Below are 17,931 nucleotides of genomic sequence, written 5' to 3' on the forward strand. Positions count from 1 at the left end.
ACTTTCTACACCAGCTACACACAGGACCTTTACATGGGTAAACATGTCAGTTCATGCTGCAAGAGTTCTGATAGGTTGGAGGATGTCCTCCAGAAGTTGTCATAATTACTGTGAAAGTCTATGGAAGGGGGTGAAAACCATGAGCCTCCTAGGTTTTGTATTGAAGTCAATGTACCAGAGGAGGACATAAGCTAGCTGTCCTCCGGCTACACCATGTTGCTACCCTACAGAGTGCTGCTGAGGATACTGTAGACCTTCATTGCTAAACAGTGTTTAAATAAATTATTTGGTGACATGAATACATTTAGTATAGTTTTATCTAAAAAGGATAACTTTAAAAAGAAAATGTTTTATAATCTACATGGTCCTCTCCTTCCTCCTCTGAGGAGCCTCCACTGATATATACTGCAGTAATGCTGTTACAGTGTAAGTACTTTTAGTACTCAGCTTTCAAAGCAGACAGTCAGCCATTCTGGGGTCAGATACATTCTAGTCAAATGGCAGTTTTTACCTCGAACATTGCCTAACTGTACCTGTGAAATAACTGAACAGAAAACAGTTCCTATCACCTACATATTGTAGGTGTCTTATTATAGTGGTGTCACAGTTTCTTGCTCCATGTTCCCCACTGCAGACACAGGGGATCTGTTCACAGAGAGAGAGAGAGAGAGAGAGAGAGAGAGAGAGAGAGAGAGAGAGAGAGAGAGAGAGAGAGAGAGAGAGAGAGGGTGGGGAACATGGTGCTTGACATCACAGCTTCAGCTTGCCATTTACCTGGGAAGCTCCTTTTCTCTCCTGGCTATTCTTATCAATGGATACTGCTGAGTAGGGACCTCCTCTACAGATGGAGTCTTCACACCACGCAGACACCATCCTATCCATGACTGCACCCATATTTCAGCCTTGGCACAGGTTTGGCAAATTCCTGTAATCTGAGCTGCTGATGGATGGTGATAGGTACAGCTGTTCAAGGAGTGCTGGCAAGGGCAAGGCTATTGTTCAAAGTTTCCCCACACTGTTGGATAATGGATCTTGGACACTCTGTCACTCTGATTCACACACACATGCACACACATCAGATGAACAGAGCGTAGGGTGCTATCAGACATTCAGAGGAGGCGAGGTTGTGCCAGCAGGGGAGAGTCTGCCAACCTGCACCTGTAAGGAGAGTAGAAGAGAGAGTGAGTGGAAGAGAGAGAGTGTGTGTGTGTGGGGGGGGGGGGGTGAATAGCCACAGGCTCATTCATCATATTTATACATTCCATGGTAACAACTCATTTTGTTGGCTCTTTTTCCCAAAATAACCTTGGATTATCAGAAACAGCCAATTACAAGACTTTTTTCAAATTCCATTTCCCATGACATTTTTGTGCAGTGGAAACGCTTGATGAATGAATGCCTGTTGATACTGTAAATGTCAGAGGGCTCTCCATTCACCACATAGATACTTTCCATTTTCCATGTAAGACACAAAACTATGGCAATACAAGTCATTTTTCAGGGATAAATAACATTTTGAATTGAATGGATTGTTATTCAAGGCACACAAATGACTTCCTGTTGTGTGTTCCCCTCCTTCCTATCCCCTCCAGTCTGAACCCGTACAGCTATGACGAGAGCTGTGTGTCCAGCAGCGTTGACCACCTGCCCCTGGCTGCCCTCCCGCTCCTTGCCATCGCAGCACCAAACTACCAGGATGCCGTGGCAACTCTCATCACCCGCACCAACCAGGTCTACCACAGCTTCCTCGAGTCCCAGGACGGACAGGGCTTCACTGGCCAGGTGGGTCTGTTCTCTAGTGTCCCCCCTAGACAGGGCTTCACTGGTCAGGCGGGTCCATCCTCTAGTGTCCTTCCTAGACAGGGCTTCACTGGCCAGGTGGGTCCGTCCTCTAGTGTCCCCTCTAGACAGGGCTTCACTGGCCAGGTGGGTCCGTCCTCTAGTGTCCCCCCTAGACAGGGCTACACTGGCCAGGTGGGTCCGTCCTCTAGTGTCCCCCCTAGACAGGGCTACACTGGCCAGGTGGGTCCGTCCTCTAGTGTCCCCCCTAGACAGGGCTTCACTGGCCAGGTGGGTCTGTCCTCTAGTGTCCCCCCTAGACAGGGCTTCACTGGCCAGGTGGGTCCGTCCTCTAGTGTCCCCCCTAGACAGGGCTTCACTGGCCAGGTGGGTCTGTCCTCTAGTGTCCCCCCTAGACAGGGCTTCACTGGCCAGGTGGGTCTGTCCTCTTGTGTCCCTCCTAGACAGGGCTTCACTGGCCAGGTGGGTCTGTCCTCGAGTGTCCCTTCTAGACAGGGCTTCACTGGCCAGGTGGGTCTGTCCTCGAGTGTCCCTCCTAGACAGGGCTTCACTGGCCAGGTTGGTCCGTCCTCTAGTGTCCCCCCCCCCAGACATGGCTTCACTGGCCAGGTGGGTCTGTCCTCTACTGTCCCACCTAGACAGGGCTTCACTGGCCAGGTGGGTCTGTCTTCTACTGTCCCACCTAGACAGGGCTTCACTAGCCACGTGGGTCCATCCGACTAAAGTGTCCCCCAATATAGGTCTTCACTGGCGAGGTGGGTCCAACCTCTAAAGTGTCCCCTCGGCTCCCACAGGGTCACACTGACTCACTAGAGATGAGTCATACTGTAAGGAACAAGGGAGGAGAAGAGGAGAGAGAGAATGGGAGATCTCATTCCCTCTAATCTCTCATGCCAAATCCAATAATGTGCTGCAGTCCATTTAATGGAAGCTAATAATTTCCAGAGGAAGTGATGATTGGGATAGAGAGGGCTGGGTAATCCTCTGTGTTCACTGTGGGGACGAGTGTTGCCAGAGACCTGTAGCTTTATCGTGCCGTATGCAGACCCAATTAACTCTCACACACCTGTGGACAATCCCCTCTCTGATAAGGACCTGTGTTCAAAATTAAGCTCTGTAATTTTAAAGTGAGCATTATTGGCAAAACCATACAATGTTTAAACTCTATTAAATTGAACTTCATCTCCTTGCATAACTCCTTGCAATTCTTAGTCAGGAAGCCAAGTACAATGGTGGCACGTCAAACCAATTAAGCAGAAAGTTGTGTTGTTCCCTCAGACTGAGTCAGTCCTAATGAAGTGTGCTATTGACATTCAGATTCAACTGTGGATCTGAACAGGCACGGGGCCCAAATATGCCTGCTGGGGAGGCTTGGCAGCCTACATTGATTGAGTGGAGCAAGGTTTTCTAAAACGGTGTGTGTGTACTGTATGTGCGTCTGTGTGTGCGTGCATGTGTGTGTGTGTTCCCGTCCAGGTGTGTGTGATGGGCGACTGTGTGGGAGGTGTGCTGTGCTTCGACGCCCTGTGTTTCAGCAGCAGCAGTAGTAGTAGCCAGAGGCAGCATAGCAGCCCCAGCCACAGCAGCAGCAGGAACAACAGCACTGAGAGCCTCAAGGTAGGAACATGACACATTACAACTCAATCAACTTGCTCTCTAACATGTTCTGTAAAACTGCACTTGTGGATGCCCCTAAGAGAATTTTGAATTGAGGCATTACAATTTCAGTTTGTGCTTTCTGTGCTATTCAACTATTTCCCCATGGCGTGTAGTTAGAATTGTGTAAGTTCTTCTCTGTTCAGACAGCTTTCCTCTCAGAAAATCTCTCCTACCCCATGCTATCCCGGCCAAGACCTTGAAATTACTCGGTGTCCTCTCTCTCAGTCCTGAGCTGGCCTGTCTTTTCCTGTTTGTTTACACCCAGTTACCGTAGCACTGCATAATCCCCTGGGCTGCTCTTTCTGTCCGAGCCCCTCCTCTCTCTCCTCTCTGCTCCCTCTCTTTCTCTCACTCTCTCTATATCTGTTCTCCTATTTCCCCTCTCTCTCTCTAACCTCAAAACTACTTTGCCCACTTCTAATCTCCTGTAGCCTCAAACATAAAACAGGATCAAAATCTCTCTGGAGTTAGCAGACGTGGGTTGAAATACTTTTGAGGGTATTTCAGTTACTTTCAGATATATTTCAAAGTAAGTAGTTGAATATTAGAATGTATTTGGAAATACACATGGAAAGTATTGTGTCCCTCGCTCTCTTCCTCCCACGCAGGATAACCCTGAGGACAGCCCCTGTCACAGCCCCAGCCTGGGCCTCAGCTCCAGTAAGAGGCTGAGTAAGAGCAACATTGATATCTCGGCAATGCCCAGCGATGGACACAGCCAGGCCAGACAGCCCCTCAGCAGGAAACAGAGCGACTCGTATGATGGAGACACATCTACAGGACAACACAGCTTCTTTAGCAGGTACTGTAGACAGAGAACAGCACCCTGGTGGAAGCTAGCCATAACCCTAACCCTAGCTTCATGTCCACACCCGGCTCAACCCTAACTCTAATTTCAATTTATATTGTCCTCCAAAAGTGGGGAACAATACCTCCAAAAGCACAATTCATGCACCATGGTTGGATTATGTGGCAGTGGTAACAGTGTACTTTTCCTTTGCTCACTGTGATACACAATGGGGATTATTCTCTCTCTTGGCAAGGACTCTGTTGACATTCCGATTCAATTAAGATAAAGGTTAAATACTGTATGTAGATACTCAGACTTAGGGAAATTCCCATAATAGTATACTCCTACCATCACATTCTTGCCGTATACCAGTCATTAGAATCATATCTGAATACATGTTTTCTTATCACGCAGTTCTATACCCGATGTTTATTCCAGACATTTCTAGTGACATTTTGAATGATGTATGTATGAGTGCACATCTATCCATCTAGCTATGTTCTCTGTGGTGTGATGGGATAACCCAGATGTACTGTAGCTATCTGGCCCTCAGCCAGGTTGTCATGGGATGTTTTATTTCTATGTGTGTCACTCTGTCATCAATATTTGCTGCAATATGGTCCTTTCTGCCTGCCTGTCTACCTGCTTGCTTGTCTGCATTTCTGTCTGCCTTTCTTGCCTGTCTGCTTGTCTTCCTTTCTGTCTGTCTATCTACAGTATATGCCTGCCTGTCTACCTTGCCGGCCTCCCTGTCGGCCTGCTGTAGTCTATAAATAGCCAGTGTGCATACTGTAGGAGACTGACTACTGCAGCTATAGCTGGCTGGATGGGGAGCTCCCAGCTCACTACCATGCTACCAATTAACCAGCACCAAGCAACCAGTGTTCCCATTCCAAGTCACATGTGAGGCTCACGTAGTTATAGTCATAGAAATACCATTTTATTTAGAAGGCTACAGTAGCCAGATCCCTGGCAACCTAGGCTGAATCGTAAATGGCACCTTATTCTCTATGAAAGTTCCCCCAGCCCATCCCACAGGGTACCCCACCCCCTCACAGGGAGGGCTCTGCTCTGGTTCAATTTAGGCTGTTTTTAGAGCTGATACCCAGGCATCAGCCCACTCATCAGGGGCCTCTGGGAAGCCTGCCTATCTCTGGGTCACCTGCCTGTCAAAAGCTTCCTTTTTCACCTCAACCAGGGGATTTTACTCTACCCGCAGTCCCTGCAGTTATATCTGCAGTGTGGATTTAGGGTAATTAAATATTGCATGGCTGAAGGGTGGGTGGTTGGTGGGTGGTTTGAATAAAGAGAAGCAATACCTTTAAAATAATCTGCAAATGTATCATTATTGTGAAATTTAAATAGTCTACATTGACGTTTTTTTCTTTCATTATTTTAGGCTGGTATTAGTGCTTAAGCCTATACTTTAGGGCTTAAATGTATACGCGCCAAATTGCCGACACAGACAATCGCCAAATAATGCTTTTGAGAAGAGGCAGAAAATGTTAACATCAATCCATGGTGGAAAAAAGGGCATTGTCGAAGTTTAATTCAATAAGACAAAAGCAGAGAAAGGAGAGTTGAAAATAAAGAGAAGGGAGGGACAGAAAAGTCATGTATGGAAAAGATTTGGTGAAGTGGTTAAAGAGGATGATAGCATCCTGCCAGAATCCCCCCCCCCTTCTATTTTCCTTAATTTTGTGGCTAGATTCAAATACTTTCTGTGGCACACAGAGTCAAATTCTTTCAATAGAACAAACTTCATCAGGATAGTCAACCAAAATTAGTAATTAATGTATGTGTGTTATATTAAACACAGAGGAGGGAGTCAAATGTTGGCAAGCAATAAACATTTCAGAACAGCTATGACTGAATTATTATCCGTACACTTTCAAAAATACTAGTCGAATACTACTCTAACCTAGTGGTTAGAGCGTTGGACTAGTAACCGGAAGGTTGCAAGTTCAAATCCCCGAGCTGACAAGGTACAAAATCTGTCGTTCTGCCCCTGAACAGGCAGTTGACCCACTGTTCCTAGGTTGTCATTGAAAATAAGAATTTGTTCTTAACTGACTTGCCTAGTTAAATAAAGGTAAAAAAAAAAAATGGGTGACATGGACAGCCACCCAGTTCACCATATTGAAACAAATAGCCAAAGTGAAAACTGCAGACAGGCAGGATAAACTGTCAATGGAGTGAAGAGCAGAAATCTCAACTAGCAAGCAAGTCGCAGCAATGAAGAACACAAAGAAGGGGAGAATTCTGTCAGGGGGGGATTTTGGTCACAACACCGGCTGTTATGTGTGATGATTGTGAGTCGCTATACAAATTCCACAGTCAAAAAACGGGACTTCAAATAGGCATGTCAAGGGAACTGTAGCCTATTGTTAATATGGGTTCAATTAAAACTGAAATCTGGACATCTAACCAGAATAACTTACAGTTTTTTGGCAAACTTCTGATAATACTAGTCCCGTGCGAATCGACATCCCTGTGTTTTGAGAGAAAAGGTCTTGAGTTTTACAGGTGTTGCTCGAGGTTTGAGCAAGAAAACAATAACTGCTTCGATAAATTGAACGAAGTGCTGCGCATAGCCTATATATGGATGGCCTACGTGTATCAACTTTCACAGTGAATGCTTTTGTTTATACGTTTTGTGCAAATGAATTGAACATCGCCAAATGCATCATAAAAAATAATGTGCCTATTTAATGTAACCCTTGATGTCAATAGATCGCAAAGCTGCATTCAACTGAGCTACGCGTTTGGAACTAGTTCACTTTCTCATCCATAGCCTAAAAATGCATAACAAGTGCAAGTTAGCTGTTAAGCTCACATCTGATCTGAAGGCAGGGGGCATTTAGGACGTCTTCTACTGCGGATCACTAAAATATCTTAATTATGTTCACACTTCCTCAATTCAAATATTATGGCGACACTATACCAAATATGGTTTGATACGGTTTAGAAACTTGGGAGTCAAGCTTGAGTTATCAGTGTCGCCTGTTATTGCCTGGACTTGTTAAAATATCTTCACACCTTGGAGAAAACCTCCAGGATTCTGTCATAACTGTCAATTTATATATGCACTACATTAAAAAGTTTGGGGTTATTTAGAAATATCCTTGTTTTACAAAGAAAAGCACCTTTTTTGTCCATTAAAATAACATAAAATTGATTAGAAATACAGTGTAGACATTGTTAATATTGTAGCTGGAAACTGCTGATTTTTAATGGGATATCTACGTAGGCGTACAGGGGCCCATTATCAGCAACCATCACTCCTGTGTTCCAATGGCACACTGTGTTAGCTAATCCATGTGTATCATTTAAAAGGTTAATTGTTCATTAGAAAACCATTTTGCAATTATGTTTTTACTTTATCATATAGTCAGGCAGTTGCAGATGGGTTATTAGCAATTTGCTGTGGGTGAACAAACAGCTGACCCGCACACCACTTGTTCAGACCCCAGCAGTAAGAGGTGAATTGATGGAGGGCAGGAAAGTAGTTTGTAAGTTAGAGCAAGTGAGAGAGGCAGGTAGTGGGAAGATGAAAGACAAATAGAACATCCGGCAATTCAAGGCAGATTGATTGACCCTTTTAGGCTGGCCACAGACCATAATCCTTCTCTCCATGCTGGCCTTTGTGATGGAAGTGTTAGTTATGGTTAAACTGGAGGGGTCAAGAGGTCTTCTACAGCTGCAGAGTCTGTAGGTTTATAGCCATGCAGTAGGTTTAAGGCCAGTTTGGCTGTTCAAACATCCACAAGCCCCACCCATCTCTCTGCTCTGCCTACTAAGGCCCCAGTCTTGTCTCCCAGACAACATGTGCTTACCACACACATGCTCATCCAACCTGTTATGTACATGCCCACTCAGGACACACACAGTGGATTTAGTAGTAAAATCCATTATAATGAGTAGGGGAGATGCAGTATTTGAATTTGAGTCAGTCTCTCTAAGAACGAGGTAGTAGATTTGTTGTTTGGTATACCCTTCCATTTTCTTGTTTTTCTACAGGGATTGCAACATTTGTAGATTTGGTTTATAAAAATAAAACACATTCTCTCTACTTCTCTCTTCTCTTTCATCTCCCTCCCTATCTCCTTCCATCCCTCCCTCCTTCCTCTTCTCCCAGTCTGATGCAGGAGGGGGTGGATCTGCGTCCCGGCAGTAGCAGTAGTCTGATTTTGAACCCAGGGAGGTTTGACTTTGAGGTCTCTGAATGTTTCCTGCTGGGCTGTCCACTGGGCCTGGTGCTGGCCATGAGACGTACAGTACTGCCTGCTGTCCAGGGTAGGTGTTGTTAGAGAAACACACTTCTCACACACCTCTGTGTCTAGGCAGACCCTGATGCAACACTTTCCCCACAATTTTTAGCTACCTCACTGATGGACCAGATCGATCATCATACTTCTTTTGCTTGAATACACCACTATGTCAGATGCAGCTTTTTAGAGCCTTTTTAGACTATAAATATATTTAAAGGGCTGCCTTTCCCACACATCACCAGTGGAGGAAAAAGTACTATATTGTCATACTTGAGTAAAAGTAAAGATACCTTAATAGAAAATTACTCAAGTAAAAGTCACCTACTAAAATACTACTTGAGTGAAAGTCTAAAAGTTTTTGGTTTTAAATATACTGAAGTATCAAAAGTAAATAGAATTGCTAAAATGTACTTATGTATCAAAAATAAAAGTATAAACCATTTAAAATTCTTTATATTAAGCAAACCAGATGGGGAATAATTTTCTTTTTATCTTTTTTATTGGCGGATAGTCAGGGGCATTCTCCAACACTCAGACATCATTTACAAACAAAGCATTTGTGTTTAGAGTGTCCGCCAGATCAGAGGCAGTAGGGATGACCAGGGATGTTTTCTTGATAAGTGTGTGAATTGGACAATTTTCCTGTCAAAATGTAACGAGTACTTTTGGGTGTCAGGGAAAATGAATGGAGTAAAAAGTTAAAGTTAGCAAAAATATTAATAGTAAAGTACAGATACCCCCAAAAATGTCTTAAGTAGTACTTTAAAGTATTTTTACTTAAGTACTTTTTTACTTAAGTACTTTACATCACTGCACATCACATTACACATTTTGTACACACAAGCCTAATTTATTAGTTCACAGACTAATCTCTGCTGTCTGCTGTCCTGTGTCCCTCAGTAAGCCAACTCCGTCCTGCCTGCACCCAGATCTTCAACCTGTTCTACCCCTCGGATCCCTCTGCCTCCAGACTGGAGCCCCTGCTGGAGCCCCTCTTCCACAAGCTGCCCCCCTTCCCCATGCCACGCTACCAGCGCTACCCCCTGGGAGACGGACGCTGCACACTAATAGGTGAGTCAGAGGGATAGTGTTAATAGAAAATCAATTCAACTATGGAGGAGATACCAGCGTATCTTCTGTTATAATTGTATCGCCGTACTGTATTCATCAGCTTTTGGGTTTTGCATTTCAAATCCAGTGTGAAATATTTGGATAATTCTAAGCAGGTTGGTTCTACACTATACCATTTAGTGCATCTTGGCTTAGACTGTTATTTCTGCTACCGCACGGCAAGCAGTCCTGGAGCGCCAAGACTGGGACCAAACGGCTCCTGAGCAGCTTCTACCCCCAAGCCATATGACTGCTGAACAGTTCATCAAATAGACACCCAGACTATTTGCATTGAAGTTTTTTCCTCTATGCACACATACTGGACTCTACCCACACATTCACACAAACTACACTGAACTCTACCCACACATTCACACAAACTACACTGAACTCTACCCACACATTCACACATACTACACTGAACTCTACCCACACATTCACACATACTATACTGGGATTTACCCACACATTCACACAAACTAAACTGAACCCTACCCACACATTCACACAAACTACACTGAACTCTACCCACACATTCACACAAACTACACTGAACCCTACCCACACATTCACACAAACTACACTGAACTCTACCCACACATTCACACATACTACACTGAACTCTACCCACACATTCACACATACTATACTGGGATTTACCCACATATTCACACATACTATACTGAACTCTACCCACACATTCACACATACTACACTGGACTCTACCCACACATTCACACATACTATACTAGACTCTACCCACACATTCACACATACTATACTGGGCTTTACCCACACATTCACACATACTATACTGGGCTTTACCCACACATTCACACATACTATACGGGGCTTTACCCACACATTCACACATACTATACTGGGCTTTACCCACACATTCACACATACTATACTGGGCTTTACCCACATATTCACACATTCTATACTGGACTTTACCCACACATTCACACATACTATACTGGTCTCTACCCACACATTCACACATACTATACTGGGCTTTACCCACACATTCACACATACTATACTGGGCTTTACCCACATATTCACACATACTATACTGGGCTTTACCCACACATTCACACATACTATACTGGGCTTTACCCACACATTCACACATACTATACTGGGCTTTACCCACACATTCACACATACTATACTGGGCTTTACCCACACATTCACACATACTATACTGGGCTTTACCCACATATTCACACATACTATACTGGGCTTTACCCACACATACTATACTGGGCTTTACCCACATATTCACACATACTATACTGGACTCTACCCACACATTCACACATACTATACTGGACTCTACCCACACATTCACACATACTACACTGAACTCTACCCACACATTCACACATACTACACTGACACATCAACACACATCTACATGACACACACCCACACACTACATATGCTCACACACACAAAACACACACACACAAAACACACACATGCATATGGACCCCACACACACTCACACGTAGACACACTTTCACACTCCTTCCCACTCTTAACATACGCTGCTGCTACTCTGTTTATTATCTATTGTGATTGCCTTGTCACTTTTACCTCTACCAACATGTACATTTGACCTCAATGACCTCAACTACCTCGTACACCTGCACATTGACTCGGTACTGGGACTCGTTGTATATAGCCTTGTTATTGTTATTTTATTGTCTTACTATTTGCTTTTTTATTTATCAAAATGGTCTTACTTTTCAACTCTGCATTGTTGTGAAAAGGCTCGTTAGTAAGCATTTCACAGAAAGTACACCTGCTGTATTCTGTGCATGTGACAAATACATTTGATTTGGTTTGTAGTGAGAAGGCAGGGGTAATGCTAGGATTTCTTAGATTCTGAAACACACACACAAATGCGTGCACATACACACTCTCTCACACACACACACAGTGGTGGAACTGAGGCTCTCACTGTCTGTTAGCCTTACATAGCCGAAGCATTGCGTTTCAAAGTCATTATAATTCATCCTCTGGTGTGGTATGTTACCCTTACACTGCACACGCACAGACCTGTGTTTGTGTGGTGTGGTATTACTGGGCTAGATGTGTCAGGGTAGGTAAGTATTAGCGCTGGCTTTAACATCCTAATAAAGCCCTGATTTATTTAAATAATGTTTTTAGCCTCCTTTTGGGACATTGAGACTTAAACATCTTGCCTCTGCCCCTGCCTCTCTCAAGGTAAATCACTGGGAGGGAGTAGTATGAAGGCTGTACAGTATACTGGAACCTACAGCCGTTCTGGTTCTGTCAAGAGGGCGAACCTGTACATCAAGCTGCTTCACGCTACCGAAATAGGAGAAAGGCTCCTGCCCTATGGACCATTCTGGCTCGGACGCTGCTTACTTATGGTTCATAAGGGAGTGCTACAGACCTAAAATTTTCAAATAAACCTACTTCGTGAAGTAACTGCAACAAAAAGTAGGATAATGTCACAGCAACATCAACAACAGCAAATTATCTGTTAGCAACTCCCCATATTAGGAAACTGCTTACTCACAATATGTGTCATCATATTCAGAAGTCCCTCTCAGTTAGAAAACATGATGTTTGATTAGAGGGGAGGAGTCTCATGGTGCATCAGTAGTTTGAGAGACTGGTGTTGTGCAAGGAGACTTTCACACTCTCACAGTCTGCCTCCCAAATGGTATCCTATTCCCTATATAGAGCACAAGCAGTGCACAAGCAGTGCTCTATATAGGGAATAGGGTGCCATTTGAGACACAGCCACAGTCTCTCACAGCTTTACTGAGTTTTAATTACACCACTAAATCTATTGATCAGGCTCAGAGGCTGTCAAATTATGAATTAAATGAAAACACACCCATGCAGGCACACACACGCGCATACACACACACACACACTGAAACACCCCACTCATTTCCCTTGGTGCTATAATGTGGTAATTAGTTAAAGCGATGATGACATGGAGAAGCGATCAAATCCTACTCCTATGGGTAAGGCTCTGCCATCAATACCCATCCACATTGTGGAGGCTTTATTGTGACGAAGGGCAGTAATAACAGAGAAAATATGCTTTCTGTTTGGTTGTGTTTCTGTTGACTGAGCTTAGAGCTGGATGTGAATGAGGATCATCTGGTACTGTAATAGATAAACAGCTAATGCTTTGGAGCTGTCAACTTCTGAGTTTGTATGGTTATGTCTTTCATATCGCACAGGGAGAGTTCAGTCCTTGCATTGCATGGCAGCAATATTCTACACGCGCACACACACACACACACACACACACACACACACACACACACACACACACACACACACACACACACACACACACACACACACACACACACACACATACACACACACACGTACACACACACACACACGTACACACACACACACACACACACACACACACACACACACACACACACACACACACACACACACACACACACACACACACACACACACACACACACACACACACACACACACACACACACACACACACACACACACACATACACACACACACGTACACACACACACACACGTACACACACACACACAGAGAGAGAGAGAACAGTATACCTTTGAAGCTGGGGTGTAGTGAAGGCCACAGTATAATCCTGAAAATCTCCTCCTTCTGTCCGCTGTCCACCATAACCTTGGTGCTTTCATTCTTAATCCCTATCTATAGCTCAGACCCTCCATACTGATAGTGGTGTTGTGGTCCCTAATCGATCTCCTGGTTCTCCTGGTAGCTCCCTATGCGTCTGTCCTCAGCCCTCTCCTACCCCCTGCCCTCTTCTCTCACCCTCTCCTACCCCCCTGCCCTCTTCTCTCCCCCTTCTCCTACCCCCCTGCACTCTCCTCTCACCCCTCTCCTACATCCCTCTCATTACCTCCCCCTCAGATATTGTCATATTTCTCCCAATTTCTCTCTCTCTCTTTCTCTCTCGACCTCCTGCCTCTCTCTATCTCTCTCTCAGAACATAAAACTCAAGCATCTGACCCTCTTTATACCTCTCTGTTTCACCTGCAGTCTTATTTTCTTTCAAATATTTTATTTTATATTTTGCATTATATGACAGTCACCAACATTCAGAAGATTCTGTCTTTCTCTCATCTCCCCCTCATCCATCACTCTCTCTCTCTGTCACACTCTCAACCTCTGTTTCTCCTCCAGCACACATCGTTAAAATCCTGGTGGTGTTTCTTTCTCTCGACAGAGAGTGCGTCACAGTCAGTGTCCCCTGTCTGTGTGCAGTGTGCTGTGAAAGACAAAGTCCCCACAACACTGAAGTGACAGAGGATGAGGGCTCCACTGAGAGTAGAAGTAACAGGGCTCATTAAAGATAGCAGATAATTGATTGAGTGTGTTTTTTACATTTATTTTACTAGGCAGGCCAGTTAAGAACAAATTCTTATTTTCAATGACGGCCTAGAAACAGGGGGTTAACTGCCTTGTTCAGGGGCAGAACGACAGATTTTTAACTTGTCAGCTCGGGGATTTGATCTTTCAACCTTTCGGTTACAAGTCCAATGCTTTAACCGCTAGGTTACCTGCCGTCCCTTTGTTTGTGTGTGCGTTAGTAGAATGTGGTGCCAAAATTTTGACTTGCAGCATTTTCAATTTAAAGAATATTTGAGAAATTTACCAGACCCATATGCATGGGTGCGTAAAGATGCTCAGAATGACAGAAATCACCTTTAGATGATGGTTATTCATAACAGATCATGCAACTCAAGAATGCAATGAAATTTTGAAAAGGGGAGATCTGAAGATGCAACAAGTAGCATGGGTTGCTAATATGACCAGCATTGTGCCTTTGGCTACTGGACAAAGAAGCAAAGTTTATTTGAAAACATGAGAGAATTATGCTACTGGTTTCAATGGCATATTGAAGTCTTTATAAAATAATTGTCTTCACAATTATATGGTCTTATTTAACTTTGAAGAAAGGTAAGACATGCCTCATAATATAAAGTAAAACATTTAGGTTTCAAACAATTAAGTATATGTTTTCAAAATGCTTACTGCCTCCAAAGTGTTGTGTGGCGCACTGAAGCCTCCCTACTGTTTCTTATATGCACTTGAATGGAGAATGGTAAGTGCGCTTCATTTACCAATTGGGAAATAAAGCTATTTTTAGTAGCTCTTTTTAATCGTGGCCATCAAAACAGTTTTAACACACGATTGCATTTAGAATTGTTAAGCAATGATTGGGCTTATAAAAGCATATGTTTCCCTCCAGCTGCAACATGAGCTGTTTGAGAAGCTGCAGCAGCAGCAGCTCCCGCGCTAGCTGACAGATTTCTGCGGATACTGTAGGCTCTGTATCTGTGTGCTGGGCTCGTGTGATAAACATAACGACTAACAAAAACAACCAAGCGCCAATTTAATTCTACTAAATTATGCAAATGAAACTATAGATAAGGATGACTGGTCAAATGTATTTCCATCGACTGGTATTTCCTACAATGAATAGGATCAAATGCATTATTTTACAATGGGATTTTTTTTCTTCTCCCGGGCAATTGGCCTGCAGCGGTTTTATTTATGAGCTTTTCATATATTATATTATATATATTTTACAATGGAACGGAAACTCTGGTGTGTGTGTGTGTGTGTGTGCACGTGTGTTCAAGCATGTGCTTGTGCATGCACGTGTGTTCAAGCATGTGCTTGCGCACGCGCACGTGAAAGGATACAACAGATGAAAGAAAATATCTGTCACACCCAGTCACATTTTTACACCAATTGCCATACAACAAAACACCAATTTCACTCTCCCATAGACACACACACTCTAGTATGCTGATTGTTTATTTTCCAACATTGACTTAGCCCTGTGTGACACTATCAAGATGTATCTGACCATCCATGGCACCTTTCCCCATGCCTTTAAAAAGACCAGTCCAAACTGTTGTTGTTTTTTGGCCACCATAACCGCAGGCCTGTATTAGCTCCACCTGATTCCCCCACACGCCTGCCTGGGAAAGCGGCCTGGAATTGGTATTCCGCTGCGGCTGCCAGTCCCTTACAGACGGGGGAAATTAGACTGACAGCCGGATAGCGTGGAGAAGCATCCGATGCTTTGTTTAAACGCTCCACTAAAGGTCACAGCGGCAGCAGCACAAAGAGTTAACCTCACTGGAATGGATTGGATTGAAAGTAGACATCCTTTAAGGACCGAGCTGATAGATGATGGCTCCCAATAACATATTTTGATATGCAGACATGCAAACACACAGGAATATAATTACATATAGTAAATACACACTTATACATACACACACACACACACACACACACACACACACACACACACACACACACACACACACACACACACACACACACACACACACACACACACACACACACACACACACACACATAAACACAGAAGCATCATGAAAACAAGCATCCAACACACAAATTGCCTCTCCATAGATAGCTGGTTATATAAAGGAATACAAACGGGGGTCCTCTAACAGATGACCAGTAGAAGGGGAGATGCACTGCTCCCTGTTGAGCATTCTGATACATGAACATGCTCTCATTGTGTATCTCCAGATCCTACCATCCATGCTGCTGTCTCAAACTGTTCCCCCCTCATCCCCTCCCCCCTGCTGCCCATAATAGAAACCATCCAGCCTTTGTGTTCTACTGGCCCTGTCATAATGTACAAATGAAATTCCTGACTACTGATGGATCCGCTGGTTCAACATGGAGAGGACATATCCTGCTGAGAACATGTAATCAAACAGGGTCTGGTCCACCCTCTACATCTGTGGCATCCAGTAATTCACTGCTCGGTAACCAGTAATCACACACACATACAAAAATACAAATACAAAAATCCACATAAATGCATAACAAATGCATGCACACATCTTCTGACAGACACACACACACACACACACACACACACACACACACACACACACACACACACACACACACACACACACACACACACACACACACACACATACATTATACACACACAGACCTGCCCTTAAATATGGCTGTGCTTAATGGAAAGTTTTCCAGGCAGACATTCAGGCAGCCACTCAATGAAATGTTTCCCAGGCAGACACTCAGACTGTCACTCAGTCAATGTTAAATGTAATGAGAGAGATTACCATGCTATACGGCAAGTGTCTTACATATAACTGAGACAGAAGACAGACCGACAACAGACTGTGTCTGCATCTCAAATGGGACCCTATTCCCTATAGTGCATTACTTTTGACCACGACCTTGAACAAAAGTAGTGGACTATATAGTGAATAGGGTGCCATTTGGGAGATACCAAGTTGGATATTGTTATGGGGTTGCTTTTATGGATATTGTTATGTCAATAATTTATTTTTGTTTTTTAACATTAAATTCACTGTCTTTGTCCGTCTCCTCCCTCTTTCTGTCTACAGTACAGTACACCATGTCATAGATGTTACAGAAGGCTAATGATAATGTTGCCAGAGCCGGAGAATTGATTGGAACACTATTGATGCACTCAGATAGCTTATACTACAGATTTTATTACTATAAACAACAACACTGTACTGTAACACTGAACTGTAACCATGCCAACCAGGCCTGAGCCCTAGTTATCATACTGCCAGAGAAAGAGAGCATGCATGTATGTGACCAACCAGCTGAAATCGGTCTTATGGAGCCACATTTTTTTTAAAGTATAGACTCAGAGCTACCAAATGTTATCATACACTGCATTTTTGAGGTACAATGGGAAAGTAATTCTGCTCTGAAAGTTGATAAACTTTTAAACTCACTTTTGAGAAAATGGCCTTTAAATGTTTTGGTACCTACTGGAGAGCTCTACTTTGTCTACACCCATTCAGCATTATTCACACCCTCTTAAGCCAGCCCCACCCATCTCATGTGCGAAACAGTGAGTAGTGTAGTAAAGATTAAGACTAAAAGTGGTAAAAGTAGTAGCCTACAATAAGGAAAAATTCCAAACAGAAAGTGTCCAGATAAAAATATTTAATAAATATTAGATGACACTTACCCAGACACACTTGTCTAAATTGATGGGTCATGTGAAAGAAATGCTATAAGCCCCAGCCACATCCAGTGGTGAAAAAGTACTAAATTGTCATACTTGAGTAAAAGTAAAGATACCTTAATAGAAAATTACTCAAGTAAAAGTCACCTACTAAAATACTACTTGAGTAAAAGTCTTAAAGTATTTGGTTTTAAAAAGTAAGTATCACAAGTACATAGAATTGCTATAAATTTAC

The 17,931-nt window shown here is 43.4% G+C and overlaps 1 protein-coding gene across 2 annotated transcripts in view; it reads left to right on the top strand.

Annotated features, from left to right (window-relative positions):
• LOC135552938 (membrane-associated phosphatidylinositol transfer protein 3-like) overlaps window positions 1–17,931 on the top strand; it is a 145,655-nt gene that overhangs the window by 91,066 nt on the left and 36,658 nt on the right. For both annotated transcript variants that reach the window (XM_064984893.1, XM_064984894.1), the window contains exons 6-10: window positions 1,593–1,782; window positions 3,277–3,417; window positions 4,068–4,261; window positions 8,388–8,545; window positions 9,421–9,591. In XM_064984893.1, the coding sequence (XP_064840965.1) occupies window positions 1,593–1,782; window positions 3,277–3,417; window positions 4,068–4,261; window positions 8,388–8,545; window positions 9,421–9,591 (854 nt within the window). The remainder of the gene's footprint in view (window positions 1–1,592; window positions 1,783–3,276; window positions 3,418–4,067; window positions 4,262–8,387; window positions 8,546–9,420; window positions 9,592–17,931) is intronic.

This window comes from Oncorhynchus masou, chromosome 13 (genome assembly GCF_036934945.1).
Source record: "Oncorhynchus masou masou isolate Uvic2021 chromosome 13, UVic_Omas_1.1, whole genome shotgun sequence".
NCBI lineage: Eukaryota > Metazoa > Chordata > Actinopteri > Salmoniformes > Salmonidae > Oncorhynchus > Oncorhynchus masou.